Here is a 15898-nt window from a genome sequence, read left to right as displayed (position 1 = left end):
GCAGCATGGCCTGGGATAAGGAGATTTAACCTTCCCCGTGAGAGAATATAGCCTAGTGTTTATTAGAGTGCCAGTGTAATATATGACTTTCTGCTTGCTTTGCAAATCTATCCAGGCTGCCTCTGCTACTTCTCCTTTGGATATTTCATTCACAGAGGGTTAGCAGGCACAGCGTTATTGTCGCTGGTTATTGCCTTTCGTTTATTACAAAGGAGTTTGTTTAGAGTGGGGCTGGGGGTGAGTTGAGGAGGTTGAGGGGGGACACAAGGACTTTCTTGTAGAGGGAGGGCTGCTCACGTGGCTGTACAAGTGAATGGTTACCATTGGTTACGGCTGAACCCGCTGCTGCTAGATGAAGCTGATATATTCATGTATTCATCTCAATTAGTCCGCTCCGTGCATCTCCAAATGCAGACACTCATCCCTCCTCGGCTGTGCTCCATGCTTATCTTATTAGAATATTTTATCCTGTGTGTGAGGCCTCCCTCTCTCTCCACTACTATGTCCTCCGTGGCTCCCACTCCTCCAATCATCCTTTCTTCCCCCCATTATTCTGCCCTCATGTTTGGAAGTTGTTGATATGTATGTGTGTAGGTGCTGTGGGAAGTCTGTGTTGAAGTCATTTTTGTAAACTGATAGCTTAGATCTCCTCTCAACACATAGGCCATGAGAGACCGCCAAACTAGCTCTGCAAAACAAAATCACAGTCGATTCGTTTTTTTTCTTTTTTTTTTTTTTTTGGTTGTTCCTCCCTCTCAACTAAAACAATTCCATTTGCTGAATAACCCTTTTTCTCTATGAGTAAGTTTTCAGTTGTTGAAAGTAGCTTCCAAGTTTTCTTTAATTCCATCTCCTATGCAGAAACTATCTCTGTGGTTTTGCAACCTTAAAATAGCTTCAGGCAAAAGAAGATGGAACATCTTAAGGCTGCTTGGCAGATTCATGTTTGTTGCAGAATCCATAGTGATTAAGAAAAGTAAATGTAGGCCAAGAGAAGATGAGCATCATTGTCCATAAGGAAGATTGTACTGGACAATAGTGCATCACTGTTAAAAAACACACACTCACACACACAAAAAAAAAAACAGAAGCACAGGATACAACAATGACACCCCATAATCTAAAACACTCTGGAAATGTTAATTTCCTTTTCCATCTGAGATGTCTGAGGTTGTTTGCCCTCTGCTTTGCCAACAACACATATTCTCAGTGTCTTTCTTCTCTGGCCAATAGCTAAGCTCAAATCACAGCTCTCTGTCTGTCAGATGGAGCTCACTCTCCCTCTCCACCATCTCTAAAACAGTGGTTTCTCTTTTCCAAGGCACACTCTGAAATGGCTTTGTTTTCCGACAGCCATTCAGTGGCACCCTCAACCAGGGCCTGCCAAGAAGTCCGCCTCCCCGAGCTGGAGCCCGAGCTTGTTTACACAAACTCATCTGAGAAATATGGATGTATAATTATAGAGGTTGTTAGCTTTAATGTCACATCCTTGCTATGGAAACCACTGCATGCTTGGTCAGCTTCGATGAGGGGTGGCTGATGAAACTCTGACCGGGGATGGCGTGAACATTTCTGCGGAAAACATTTTGGGGGAGCAAGAGAGAAAGAGGAGCTTCTTGATGGAATCGAATCAGCGTGGAGCAAAGCAAACAAACATGAATCACAAGGCGGTGATAGGGATTGCTGTGGTTGTCCAACGCATAAATACAGAGTCTAAATACTGCTCTGCAGGCCAGGACCAAGCCCGTTTCTGTGAATTCAGCTCGGTGGCAAAATGTCCGTGTTCCATTCCAGCACAACCACAGGCACACAAACACAGTAACAGGAGCAGACAAACACACACAGGCATAAATAAGCGCAAAGCCACATAAGCAGATACAAATATATATACTCATAAACTCACACTAGCATGCAAATAGATGCAAAAAAAAAAACAAAAAACAGTGCACTCTAACACGTTCATCCTACCCCCCTTTGCACAGATTTGCTTGCGTAATAGAAGCTGTTGTATGAATTGTATGTTGTGTTACTGCACATTCAAGAGAAGTGAAGCTTAGCTGAGGCAAAAGATTTTGTTAGTCAGCAGTCCCATGGGTTTGAACATGTGTGCTGTCAGTCTGTGCATGCATACAGTGATGGCTAGATGGATGGTGAAAGGAAAGCTTCATGTCTTCAAATAAATAGGTGTTGTGTTTGAGTTCAGGCTGTGCAGCCACACAGAGAGTTGATGATTTTTGTGGATGGCAATGGAAAAAAATTATTTTCCAAACCCACAGGTCCGATTTCTTTCTGCCTTTCTATTCCTCTCTCCCTTTTTTCTTCTGCAACTTAATCTTTTTCTCCCTCCGCCTTGCCAATCCACCTATTTTCTCTCCTCCTTAGATCTTACCCCCCTCCACCCTCTCCTCGCTCTCTTCCCCATCTCTCCTGCACAGTGACAGATCCTTCAGGAAATTGTTTCGAGTCTGCCAGACATATTTCTGTTGTAGCTGTTTATTTGTGCTGGGGGCCATGGGGGTCCGGAGCCTCAGTCTCTTTATGCCCCCGGACTAGAGGTTAAGCTCTCGAGCTCCTTCTCCTCCCTGCACCAAAAAAAAAAATAAAAACCACTGATCCTCGATCAGTGTGACTTTACCACGTAACTGATACCAGGGATGAGGAGACAGGAGCACCAGAGAGGATGTAATCAGTGTGTGTTTGTGCGTGTTTTTGTATGTGTGTCAGCTTCTGGCTTTGTGTGTATTAGGATGTAATCAGTAGCATTTTCTCTGTGGTCTGCTGTGCTCTCTGATTGGGGTTTTGGCAAAACACAGCAAGAGATCGGGGAGAAAAAGTGTTTCTTCTCCTTCGTCTTCTGTTGCTGCTTGGCTGGAACTGGAGAAGCCTTCGCTGTGGTTTGGAGCCGTGCTCTGAGCTCTGGTGCTTTATAAATCAGCTACATCAGCTGTATCAGCCCCTCTCTCCAGTATATCAGTCTGCTTCTGTGTCACCACGTGCCTCTCACTGTCAGCGTATATGTGTCTGTGAGTGTTAGAGCTGCACTTACTTGAATCCCATGTTGGCTGCAGTCAGCTTTGCTCAGTCGCCTCCGTGTTAGCAGGTACAGGAGATTCTCCCAGGGTTAATGCACACAGGCTTACACACACACACACACACACACACACACACATGCACAGTCACAGAGACACATGCACGCCCATGCACCTGTGCCCTGTCCTCTCTCTTGTGCTCTCTATCACTGTCTTTGTTCTGCCTCTTGCAGATTTTGTTTTTGCAGACAACAGATGGGCTGACATTGACTCTTTCTTCTATAACAAGTACACTCTCTGTCTCTCTCTCTCTCTCTCTCTCTTTCTGTTTGTCCATCTCACTGTCTTTACTGTCTCTCTGCACTGTAATCTCGCTAGTGGTGAAATGATTTGTCAGTTATTCGTTTGAGGCATTAATCAACCAAGAATGCCACTCATGTGCTTGTTGGAGCCTCTCTCAAATGTGACGATGAAACCTCAATTCAATATATGTGGGTTTTCGACTAGTAGTTGGACATTCACTGTGTTCGCTTTGTTTTTAATAGGTTTTTTTTTCATCGTATGGAATCAACAAATCAGTCAATTAAAAACACATGTACAAATAAAAGATGTTAGCTGAAGCCCTAATTCTTTCCTTTTTTGTTTTCCTCTGACCCTGTCAACACGCAGGCAGCTTTATTAGCCTGAGGGCAGTTTTCTCACTAGAGCCCTAACACTCACCTTTTCTTTCCTCGCACATCACATCATTGTGCTGTTTTGTCTTACTTAGAATACCCCATTGGGTTTGTTTTGCATTGCCTATTTGAAATTGGAAGGGCTGAGCCTGTGCTAAGAGCATCATTTGTTTGTTTGTTTGTTTGTTTGTTTCCCATCTTTGATGTGTGTTATTGTGCTGAGGTGCACAGGGCTGGCTCAGATGTCGTAACTCTCTTCTTGAGGCCAGATTGAAAAGGTCAGTGAAAATGAAGCTCCACTCTCTACAGAGGATGAATGGACCTAGTATAGGGGCTCCACACAAACCGAGTCAACCTTTACACATGTACACAAATCTAAACACACAAACGCTGCATGCGAGCACTTTTATGAACTCGCTCCAACCTGAGTAGTGAGTTCTCTTAGGATATCTCGTCCTGTTAAACTTGTTCCGGAGCTTCAACTCTGGTTTCCCTTAGGACAGACTATGCTCACTGATTAGCTTTTTAGTCAGTCTAGATTTTTGGAGCCTCGTGGCCTTTGACATGTCACTACTATCTCCTACCACATTCCGATCCAGCCCAGCGCTTCTTCTATCAGACAACACAGGCTGATTTGTGGCTTGTGAACTTTTTAGATAGAGCAGGGTGACTCCTCTCCAGAGTCCAGAGTTCCAAATCACCTTTGCAGACAACCACAAAGGCCAGAGAAAAGACAGAGAGGATCAGTTTTTATCATCTGTTTGGACTTAGCAAGTGACCCTTGGTTTACCTCACGTGATTATCAGTGCAAATGAAGCAAAACGAAAACTTCAAGGAGCCCCCAGCTGAGAAACAAGTTTATAAGAGACCTTCTTTGTGCATCTGTCAGCAGATTGCACATGTGTAACCTGACAATACCAATACCATCCACTAATACGGATATAACTGTTTCAGTGAAAATACATACTGGAATTTATAATATGCTAATCTTACAAAGGCATTTTCATGGATAAAGTACTGGGATAATCAAAGCATTATACTGTTGTTTGTAATTTAGCAAGTTTTATTACAAGAACAAGTCAAGAACATTTTAGTTTGTTCTCATTAAAAGTTTATTTCTTGCTTTTGCTCTCAGGGAGTTTTTCACTAAATTTTCATAAAAATGCACCTCTCATATGCTGAATGTTGGTAGCACTGGGAGATCCGCATTGTGCCATAAGCAGCAGTGATGTGGGAAGAGTAGTTTTCCATTCCACAGGAACGGCACAGTAAATGGTTTACAGGTTTATGATTCACCCAAATCCTAACCAGAGCTTGCCCTCAACATCTTGTCAAATAATCAGCTCTCTGATCTGCCAACAAAAAAATGCTGAAAAAATGATTCTAACTTGTGATTCCAACCTTGGGTGGGGTCCCAAGAAAAACTTTGTGGGATCACAAGATGATTGAAGGGATAAAAAGGAAAAAAGATAAACAAGAATTATATTTCTCTTACTTTTCTTTACTTTTCTTTCCTATAAATAATGTGTACATTCACCTCTTCGGGCCACTAAAAACGAATGAGTCAGACAGAAAAGCCTCTCGTTGATCCTTGACAAGGGCTCACATGCCAAAAATATTGGAAACCTGTGATATAAATCATTAAATAAGCTCCTGAGCTTCATTTCTTCTTGGCTGTACTTGTAGCTGTGTCACAGTTCCCCTCTGGTTGGCATTCTGTTCATATTATCCAGTGAAAGCATAGTGAAAAATGCCTGGCTCATGTCTAGGCCCATTTGTAGTAATTAAGTTAATAAATGCAATTTGATAAAAGAAAAATAGATATGAACACATATGAACAAAAAATAGCTTTATTAATGATGTAGTAGTAGCTCAATAAATGTTCGTCCACATTTTTTATGCCGAGCTTCTCTCTTATTTTATGTCATCCATCCCATACACTGAATTCACTCTCATCATTTATCTCTACTTTATGGACCTATTTTTGCAGCCACTTCTGAGTAGTTAATTTTAGGGCAGTTATACTTAATATTCACAACAGATACTTGTCTTTTTGTGCACAGTTTCACTTTTCATTCTCCCTAGTATAAATTGATAGCTAATAGAGAATGAAAATTGAATACTATGCTCCATTTCTTTATGTAGAACTTCCCAGAATGTTCTTATCACTGTGCATGACCAAAGGGTATGGCAGAGGTACAGAATATGGGTTTTAATTTAAAGAAGCAGTAGAAAGTTATCAGTCAGCTTAACAGCAGCTCCTCATAACAAATAAGGATGAATCAGTAAGGGAGCTCTGAGATGAAAGTAATAACAGGAATACAGGAGCAGAAGAATTCATGTCGACTTATTGTAGATGTGGATTAATAGGCAGGTTTAAGTGTGGGCATCTTGCCCGCTATTTTCTGTGAGTAGGGAAACACTGGGCCAGTGATGGATTAACAAAACACTAATGTGTAAAACTCCCCTCTGTCTTTAACAAGCATGAAATTCTGTGTACTCATTGTTGGCTACACATGTAAGTGCACAAACATGCTTTCTGTACACATACACACTGGTTAAGAGCGAGATAAACAGTAACTCAGCAACTCCCACATGAACAATATTAACCTTTAGCTCTTCGGCTTGTTTGTGAGTGTGTGTGTTTGTGTGTGTGTGCTGCAGCATGTGTTGCATCCCTTCTAACCTTTCGCTCTGACCAATAGGAAGGTGAAGTGCCAGCCTTTTCTCTCTGACCCACTTTTCCCTCTGCTTATTTCTCTGTACATGCAACATTTCAGCTGCTATTAGTCAAATGATGCACTGTCTGAGAGGGTAGTGTGCGTGCATGTCCTTGCGTGTGTGTGTGTGTATGTGTATGGGTGTGTTTGTTCACCTGTTAGTTTTGTGTTAATGTTTTTGTGCCCATGAGTGCTGTGCCAGTTTTTTAAAAATAATTCTGTAATTGATGGGGAGCGGCATTTACAGCAAACAAAGAATAAAACAGTCACAACTGACTGAATGGTCCCTTTTCACCTTTGGATCTTTAAGTCTTTGCATTTATATGTATATGACTGCTGGTCCTCTGCTGTTCATGAAGCAAAAAAGTATTGCAGGCCACTTCTTTCGGCTTTTTCCCCCGTGTTTTTACTCTCCACACGATTTGTGTAGAAACTGCTGAGGTTTTCTGCTGCTGCAAGTCGATGATATCGGTGAAAAGAGCCATTACAGCCAATTAGCTACTCTGTCATTAGGGAGGGTTGTGTGGGCTACTGGCAACTTCTCCACACAACAGAATACATTATAGCTGAAAGAGCTGGTGAAGTTTAAATAGCTAATATCTAAAAATGTTTCATATTGGGCGCAGCAGATTCATGGTGGGCTCAGATTTTACAGTCGGGGTGGTTATGAAGTTAATATTGGCTGCTGTCATTGCTCCTTATAACTTTAACACTATATACAACAGTTTATGATATTATAAGCTATATGGCCTCCCTCCCTCAGGTTACACTGTTTTATTGTGCCAATCGACCGCATTCCAAATTTTGTGATCTGCTCTTCCCTGGTGCACACCTGTCAGATTATGTGGGTCTCACCTTAGAAGTGTGCATACGCATTTTGAGCAGGCCTCAAATCCGTGTGTTTGTGTGTGTGTGTTTATGTGTGGAAAGGAGGGGGCGGCCAGGAGTGCAGGAGAAAGGTTCAGAATGCAATGTGCTCTAAGATGAGTCTGTCTACATCTGTCATGTTGGAGTATGCTCAGTCTGTTCGTGTTTGAGACAGATGACTTGCTCTGCTCCCCAAGGTCCTCCTGTTATTCTGCATCCTTTATCTCCTACTGATCTGACAGACGGCCTGCACCGTGTGTGTACTTTTGTTTGTTTGTGTAGGCGTGGGTATGTGTATGGGAATATTCCCCCTGTGCTCGTCCTGTCTTATGTGTTTGCTATTGCTTGCTCATAGAGGACGCCACCCTCTGTCTTTGTGTGTGCAGGCACACTTTTGTGTACGTGAACGCGTAGATACACAGGCAAGTTTTGGGCTGTGTACACAGGAACAGCGCTTTGCAGGATGCTGAGTTGAGAAATGGGGAGTGGAAAGTGCAGCGGTGTAAAAGCTCTGCCCTGCTGGATTCACTGGAGAGGTGACACCCAGACACCCACAGCTAAATGATGCAGAAGCTCTCTGTGTCTGCAGGCTGTGAGTATTGTATAGACACACATATACACAGGAACACACTATTTGGTAGCTGCTGACAGGTCCTCTGCAGAGGTTAAAGGCTGTCATAAGTAGTTTTGAAGCACTAGCCCAGTGGTGCTGGCAATGAAAGTCCATAATGCCTAACCTCATTCATGTGCAGGGACCACAAACGTGCACAGATATATACATACTCACAACAAGAAAGGCTCTCTCTCTCTTTATATATATATATATATATATATATATATATATATATATATATATATATATATATATATATATATATATATATATATATATATATATATATATATAAAAGATAAAAAATATTATTAGTAAAGAAAAACTGACCAAGGACAATTCATATATAACCATATTAGTACCAATGCAGATATACAAACTCCCAGTCACGCACTGCCCAACCATGCACATAAGTACCAACACATACACACAACCCGACAAAGACATGCTCAGATGCACACAGTTGCACAGAGGCCAGAACACACGCAACGAGACACTCATGGGAGTGTGAGAGAAACGGTGAATGCGAGTGAGAGGGAAGCAAGCTGGCACACACACTCTTAAACACACACATGCACACTATCCAACACACACATATGCTTCCACTGCTTCACAGAAAAAGATCACCTCCCACTTCTTCTCCTTCTTTTTCTTTTTCCAAACTGAGCTCTCCTCTTCCTCCTCCTCTCAACTCCTCACTTCATCACCTCCTTCCATATTCCTTCAAAGGCATATGCACGCAAGCACACTTCAGACAGATCAAGTCTCACTCCTCTCTGGCTTGCACAGTCGTCTTCAAAAAAAGGCATCTCCTGCTTCCTCTCCTGCCCCTCCTCACCTTGCACTCCCCTTTCCATTTCGTGTTTAAACACCCCACCAACGCCACACAAACACACACACACACACACATTCACACACACCTCCAGTTCACTTCCCTCCCTCACCCCTCCGCAGCACCACCCACCCTGCGCTATCCCATAGTGCTCTCTGCTGGGAGGATTTAGAGGTACCCTGTAATTTTGGTGCTGGAGGAGCTCTTAAGTTCTGCCTGATCTTCTGGCTACACAGGCAGCCAATGTGTGAGTATGTATTTGTGTGTTTGTGAGTGCACATGGCAGTGTGTGTGTTAAGTTCTGTGGGTCCAAGTGCTTACATGTCTGTATATTTTTTTCACAACCATTTCAAGTGTGGTTGTATTTGTGTGTGCAGTCGTGCATGCTTTGCTTTTTGCTTGTGTGTGTGTGTCTGTGTGTGTGTGTGTGTGTGTGTGTGTGTGTGTGTGAGAGAGAGAGAGAGAGAGAGAGAGAAAGAGAGAGGAAGTAGTCTAATCAGGACACAGGAGAGGAGCTCCCCCTCTGGCTGTATACTGAAGCAGTGAGCTAAGCAACAGTTGTGTGCACTGGGCCGCTAACATCCTAAACCTTGATACTAATGCTACTACCTGCTTCTACCTTACGGTACGTGCAGCAAAGCGGCTTGTGGGAACAAGCAGCATGTGGTGATATTAAAGCAGGTACATCGGGATGCATTGCAGAAACAAACTGGGGATAAAAGCACCTTTGTTGCACATATAGATGAGACAATCAGCTGTGTCCACGCACATTTCTCAAACCACATTTATTCTAACCTAAATTCAATATTGGATTTTCAAAGTAGCATGAAAAATGTGGGGCATTAGTGTCAAAGATATGACTATTTTATATTGTCTGCCAGGTTTTATTATTGAAATGAAACATGAGAAGACAACATTGGCCGAGCTGAGCGCGCCTAATTCATCCGAGATGATATGAAAAGTCTGAATGAATTTTCTTTGCCGATGCCAAACCTGCGGAGGAGGCTGCATGGGAGAGACGGCGAGAGAGGTTGGAGGTTGATTACTGATTTCCATTTTTATTTCTAGGACAAAGAAATGGAGGGCTGATGGGCTGGGACATCTATTTAGATCCATTTCATTCTACCATAATCAGGCTTTAGCCATGCCCTAATACTCAGGATTAGCAAAGGTTCAAAGTGCAAACATCTAGATCCCCCAGTATTATTCCAGTCTGCCAACTTCACTCTGTATGTGTTTGTATGAGTGTGTATGTGTGTGCACGTGCGGGCTTGCATTCATGCCAGATTTGCTGGGGAGGGTTATCTCTGGAATCAGGCCCATAAACCTAGTCTAACCCTCTCTGTGCTCATTCAGGAGTGAAATATTTTGTGCAAATAGGCTCTTTTTTCCGTCTCCCCACTTCGGCTCTGGTTTGCTAATGTAAACAAAAACTGAGATAGGAATATCGCAGGTATGAGAAATAGCCATTTCTGCCGTGATGCTCTGCTTGATATAGACACACATACCTGACAGGCTGTGTTTAGCTCCCTGCTCTGCCTCAAATGTATGAAACAGTTCTGTGAGCTGGTGTTTTTCCTTGATGCTAAGTGTGAGTGATTAGATTGTGGTTGTGCCTGTTTATGTATTTAGCTCTTTTTGGGGGGGTGGGGGGAGTGGTATACATTATTACTGTTGGTTACTGTGACTACCCTGTGCCTGCTCAGCTTGTCTGAGTGGAAGTCTGCTGTAGAGAATGGGGGGGCGGTGTGTGAAAGGTAGCCAATGAATGTCACCTCTCATCCACTTTCTCATTAAACAACCTGCTCTCTGTCTGTCACATGGGCTGTATCCATCCCCTCGTTTAGTGCTTTGGGCAGATGCGTGTGCATGGGCATGCACGGGCCAAGCATACACACAGGAGCACATGCACACACACATACACACAGTGTACTGTATAAATGCCACCCCCCCACACCCCCCTGGGCTGGACAGGAATAATAAGCAGCAGATGATTCATGATGGAGATGGGGAATGTATTCAGCTGGACCACCTGAGTGACCTCATTTAGCAGACCTGAGAATAAATATAGACCGCTGCATCGCACTCTAGCCTTAGCCTGTGTCGTCTCCGCCAGTCAGCACTGCGTCTTTCACACATCTCCCACTGTTCTCCTTGGTGTACCTCGGGGAGCAGTCCCGACACTCTACCCCCAGTGTCCTTGTGAAATCTGTGTACATTTGTGTAAATGGAAGTAGTGTGTGCATTCAGACTTTACATGCATGTTAATGTGCTAGCAGTAGTGGTATGTGTCTAGTGTTGGAATAGGTGTTTGGTTGCAGGACAGCTCCTTCCCCTGTAAGGCTTTCTCTTGGCTGATACATTTGTACTGTAGATATTTCCCAACATCAACATTTGGCACCCGGTTTCACTTATGACTTCAGCAGCTGTAGATCTTTTGTTCTCCCACTAGTCACTCTGCGGCCAGTGATCCACACCCTCAAAAAGTGCCTTAAATCATACACAAAAACCTTTTTGGAGCCGACCACTTTATTTAAAAATAAAAAAAAAAAAGGCAACATTCCTTCATGCAATGGCCAGTTTTTGTATTTTGGACCGCGAACATTGAACTGGTTTGTTCCACTGAATCATTAGCAGCAGACTGGGAGTTTCTTTGTTCTTCATCCTTTATCCCCTTGTGTTTTTATCGCCGTCGAGACACACAGGAAGACCCAATTCCCCAGTTTCCTCTTTCCAAAACACGACATGGCTGTCGGCCTTTTAATATCTGGAAATCCAGATTTGGATTAACGTCAGTATGTGGGGATAAAACAGAGAGAGAGAAATTGAGTGAAAGAGGAGATAGAGTGAGTGAGAGGCTTTCAGATTTAAACAGAAAGCTGGCAGCTTGTCCTTGTTATGGGGCAGAGTTAGGGAGTTTGAGAAAGGTGGCTGGCAATCATCTTTTTTTGAACTGTGACACGACAGATGTAAATACGCTGATACCAGACGAGGGTTAAAATGACACACACTGTGTGTGGTGCTCACTGGAATAATCGGCAAGTTGTTTTTTTGTTGTTGTTGTTTTCTTTTTTTAACCAAAGATTCACCTCACATTTTTTAATGCACCATGCAGTTTCTGTACTTAATTTCCATTGCGAGCAGCGCTTAAAAGATGGATTCTCATAAGGAAATGTGGTTAAATTTGGACATGGTTAATCGGATTATGAATTTCCAGTGGTAGAGGAAAAGTCTTGAATTATTTGACGTTGTAAATGGCCTGAATACAAACAAAATATAAAGTGATCAGCTCTTTATAAATCCAGCTTTCTTTCAGTTGTTCGCCTAAACAGAAGCCTCGGAGGGCCAACTTATCATCAGGCCACATCAGTAATGCACAGGCCAGCTCAGCCAGCCTGAAGCAATAGTTAATTTAGGTGACAGAAGTAAGTTAACTCTGAGAAGATTTGCTCTCCCTGAGTGGATATAGAATTCTAAGCATGATGCTCACTCTTGGTCAGGTTATTCTAGTGCCTTTGAGCCCGATCTTCAAAGAACTCATTTTTGTATGACCTTGCCCTGGAAATTTAAAAATTGAAAGAAGAGGAGAAATTGTGTGGAAAATGTCAGGATGAGGTCAGCCCTCATGGCAGCATCTGGCCATTGTGGGACGGTACGCCTTTAAGACTGAAAACAGGCCTGTTCACCTCACTGTCTTTGAATGTTCCCTTTAGCAGAGACATGCTCCCTGCAAAGACTTTACATAAATCATAAGAGTCACTTAGCCTTGAGTGTTCATTCACATTAATGTCCCAGGTAAATTTAAAATCTTTTTTGTTCCTGCGCTGCACCCGACTCCGCCGGCCCCACGTATATATTTCAGTGTCCGGTTCACTCAGTCGTGTTGAGTCTACAGCAGGGGAATTTGCCAAAGAGCTCCTGACACAATGTTATCACAATCATTCTCACAAATTATCACATACTTCAGCCACACTAACAAAATGTTGTGGTTCTCTTTATGTGCGGTTCACTTTCTAATTTAGAGCCTGCGTATAATCTGATAATGTAAACATAATATTAGTGCAATTCATTATTTAGCTTTCTTCAATTTCGCTGGGGTACAAAGCTGAAATCCCACAGGGCAACAAAATGTCAACATTAATAATACTTAGGAATGACGAGGCATGAATCAACTAGATGAGCTGTTCCATAGCTGCAGAGCCAAATTTCCACACTGCTCAATGCTGCAAGAATGCATGTAGAAACACTGATACAAATGTTAGCAAGGTAAAAATGTGAATGTTTGTAGTGCATTGTTTGGACCCACCCAATCATCTATCTGTGGTAGTAGTCTGCCTCTGTTTGTGTCATCATTAGATAAGCACCCTCTTCCAGACTATCTCATCATAATGAGGGTGCCATCTGAAGCAATCACCCGGGGAGATGGTCATTGAGTCAAGAGGGAGGGAGGGGGAGGGGTGGAGGCAGATAGCGCAGATAAAGAACTAAATGAAGTGAGTGGAAAAAAAAGGAACGAGAGAAAGACCAAGACGGATAATGCAAGGAAGAGAAACAAAAGCATTTCAGAGGAAGGGAGTAAGTTAAAACAGCAGACGAAGCGGAGATGGAGACCATTTGGGGAATTCCAAAATTAGAGCTGCCATCGCATGCGCCCACACAGGCGAACGCCCACATGTGCACACAACTGCCTAATGCTTAGCCGCACAGTGTTAAGGTCAGAGTCACACTCTGCCTTCCTAGGTCATTATCATGGGCCCGAAAATAGACAGCCAATTGTGCCACGGTGTCTGAAGTGAATGTGACATTGAATAAACAACCCTCGACCCTGGGCTCCTCACTCAAGTCAGAGCAGAGCCCACACTTTGAAACAAATGGAGAGACGCTGACACACAAGCGCTCTAATATATAAATGGACACACGCACACACATGCATGCACAAACATTAAGGCAGGCATTTAGCTCTCAGCACTACCAGCAAGTAATGACACATGTGGCTCAGAGGGAGTAAGCTGCTCGAGGACTTGGCAAGCAGCTGGAACTCTTGCTGGCATGTCTCACTGCTAAACTATGCACAGAGGGAACACACACACACAGGTTTGACCATGTTCCTCCTTCTCTCCACCTCAGCGCCTTCACTCCCTCAGTAGGCTCTAATGTTGTTCCATGCATTTGACTTCACTTTATTGTGTTAATGAGAGATGCCGTTGAGAGGAGCTGGCGGTTGATTGAGGGTGAGAACGGCTAATCACTGGAACAGCTAATCAGTGCTTGTCGTAAATATTGATTAGTTCTGTGCGTTATGGACGTGCTCATTAACCAGTGTCATCTTCTCTCCTCCTCTTTCTCCTCTTCTCCTGCTTTTTCTTCTCATTTACCCTCTATCACTTCTTAACCATCACCCAATCCTCTTTTCTTCACCTCTGCATCTTCCCCTCCTCCAGCAACCTCCAATGGTACAGCCGAGGGCTTAGAGAACCGGGAGGGAGGCGTGTGCAAGAGCCGATCCATGAAAGTCATCATGAAAGTCGGGCAAGGTAAATGTGCGCTCACCTCACATGTTGAACACAATACAGTGCTGCTGCCTTAGAGCCATGTTTCACTTTGGTGTGACATTTTCATTTATCGCCATGTGAGCCTAGCGTGACTTTGTCCGCCACCGGACCTGCTCTTCATAACAGTAAAGTTGTTTTATGAAATGAATTGGCCGTCAGTGTTTTTAAAACGTAGCACTTCTTTAGTGGTATTACCTGGATTCTAGCTGATAAATTAAAAATAAAAATTTTTTTTCACAATTTGTAATTTTATTGGACGTAGGTAAAGAATAAAAAAAGTAAGTTAGAGAAAGAAAGTTTATGTTATCCACTTGTGAAGACTTTTTTTTGCAGTATGTACATCACAATATACAGCATATAGCCACACTAAAAACATGCATTTAGTGTTGTCCAATAAAAAGAAAAATCCTAAAATGTGGCAATTTACATTTTTTAAATGTTCTTCGAGAAAAAAGAAAACTTCGAACATAATTAACCTACATATTATTTCTTATCAGCAATTACACTATTTTTGTCTATGACTTAAAGGATACACAGCAAATACTCTTTAGATTTAATTGTGCACTTTTGGACTTTGTAATTTCTATTCAAATACATTTAGAAATAAAACAATATATATTTGTTTGTAATCTTATGTTAATTGATATTTATAAGCAGTATAGAAACACTTTTAACAATCTAAAGAAAATACAGTATAGTTTTTTAAATGTCTCTGCCAACAATTATAACTCCTCCAATGAAGCATCCACAACAAAGTGATCTAATCATAATTAGTCATAATATACTATTTCAATTACATAATATAATATATTAATTACGCATTTAAACAAATTAAAAATTTACACTGCATGTGAATCATTGACCTTGAGCCAGTGGTCACTCTTGAGCTCAGTTTGCAAAAAATGAATAAATACATTTTCACATTTTCAAGTTCACTGACTAGATTTCTCGCAGAGCTTTCTTCCAGGGTGTGTGTCCTACTTCAGTGGATAGTATTGTCATGGACAGTGAAGAAGAATGTCTGGGAGGAAAAAAAAAATCATGATGTATAAAAAATATATCAAATTTAAAACATGATTACAACTGTGTCATATTTTCATAAGGCAACTTTATTTAAGTTACTTAATTTATAGACCAGTTACACATGCTCCAAGGGACTTATAATTTTTAAAACTACAGTATAATAACATACACTTAAAGGTTTTCCCATATTATCTCATTTTTATATTATCCTATTTTATTTTTACTGTATATAAATTTAACATAGGGAGTAAGAATATCTACTAATGTTCACCTCATAAACTTTGCTAATAAATCTGCCATTATTTAGTTAGTCATTTGATGATTTGTCAAAGCCTTTTGCTAACATTGCTACTGAGGTTACTGTGCTTTGATATGTGTAGTAGTATTAGGTTGCAGGCCATGCTGCAGATCAATAAGCAGGGCTCTGCTTTATTGACTGAACTATTGCATTTACAGGGGTTTCGCTTTAGTGGGATGACCCTGATTTGTTAGTTATTATTCTTCCATTAAGAAAACATTCCCATCTGGCTATCCGTTGTATAATGCTATATTTTAATACCTCTATAAGCCATGTACAGTAGTTTTACA

General features: G+C 42.0%; 1 protein-coding gene across 1 annotated transcript in view; it reads left to right on the top strand.

Annotated features, from left to right (window-relative positions):
* The window catches only part of efnb1 (ephrin-B1), a 59004-nt gene that overhangs the window by 32210 nt on the left and 10896 nt on the right, over positions 1-15898 (top strand). Inside the window, exon 3 of the mRNA XM_067517553.1 lies at positions 14177-14269. Within this exon, the coding sequence (XP_067373654.1) occupies positions 14177-14269 (93 nt within the window). The remainder of the gene's footprint in view (positions 1-14176; positions 14270-15898) is intronic.

The sequence above is a fragment of the Channa argus genome, chromosome 10, assembly GCF_033026475.1.
Source record: "Channa argus isolate prfri chromosome 10, Channa argus male v1.0, whole genome shotgun sequence".
Classification (NCBI taxonomy): Eukaryota; Metazoa; Chordata; class Actinopteri; order Anabantiformes; family Channidae; genus Channa; species Channa argus.
Note: the sequence above shows the minus strand (reverse complement) of the source record. Positions and strands in the feature narration are given on the sequence as shown.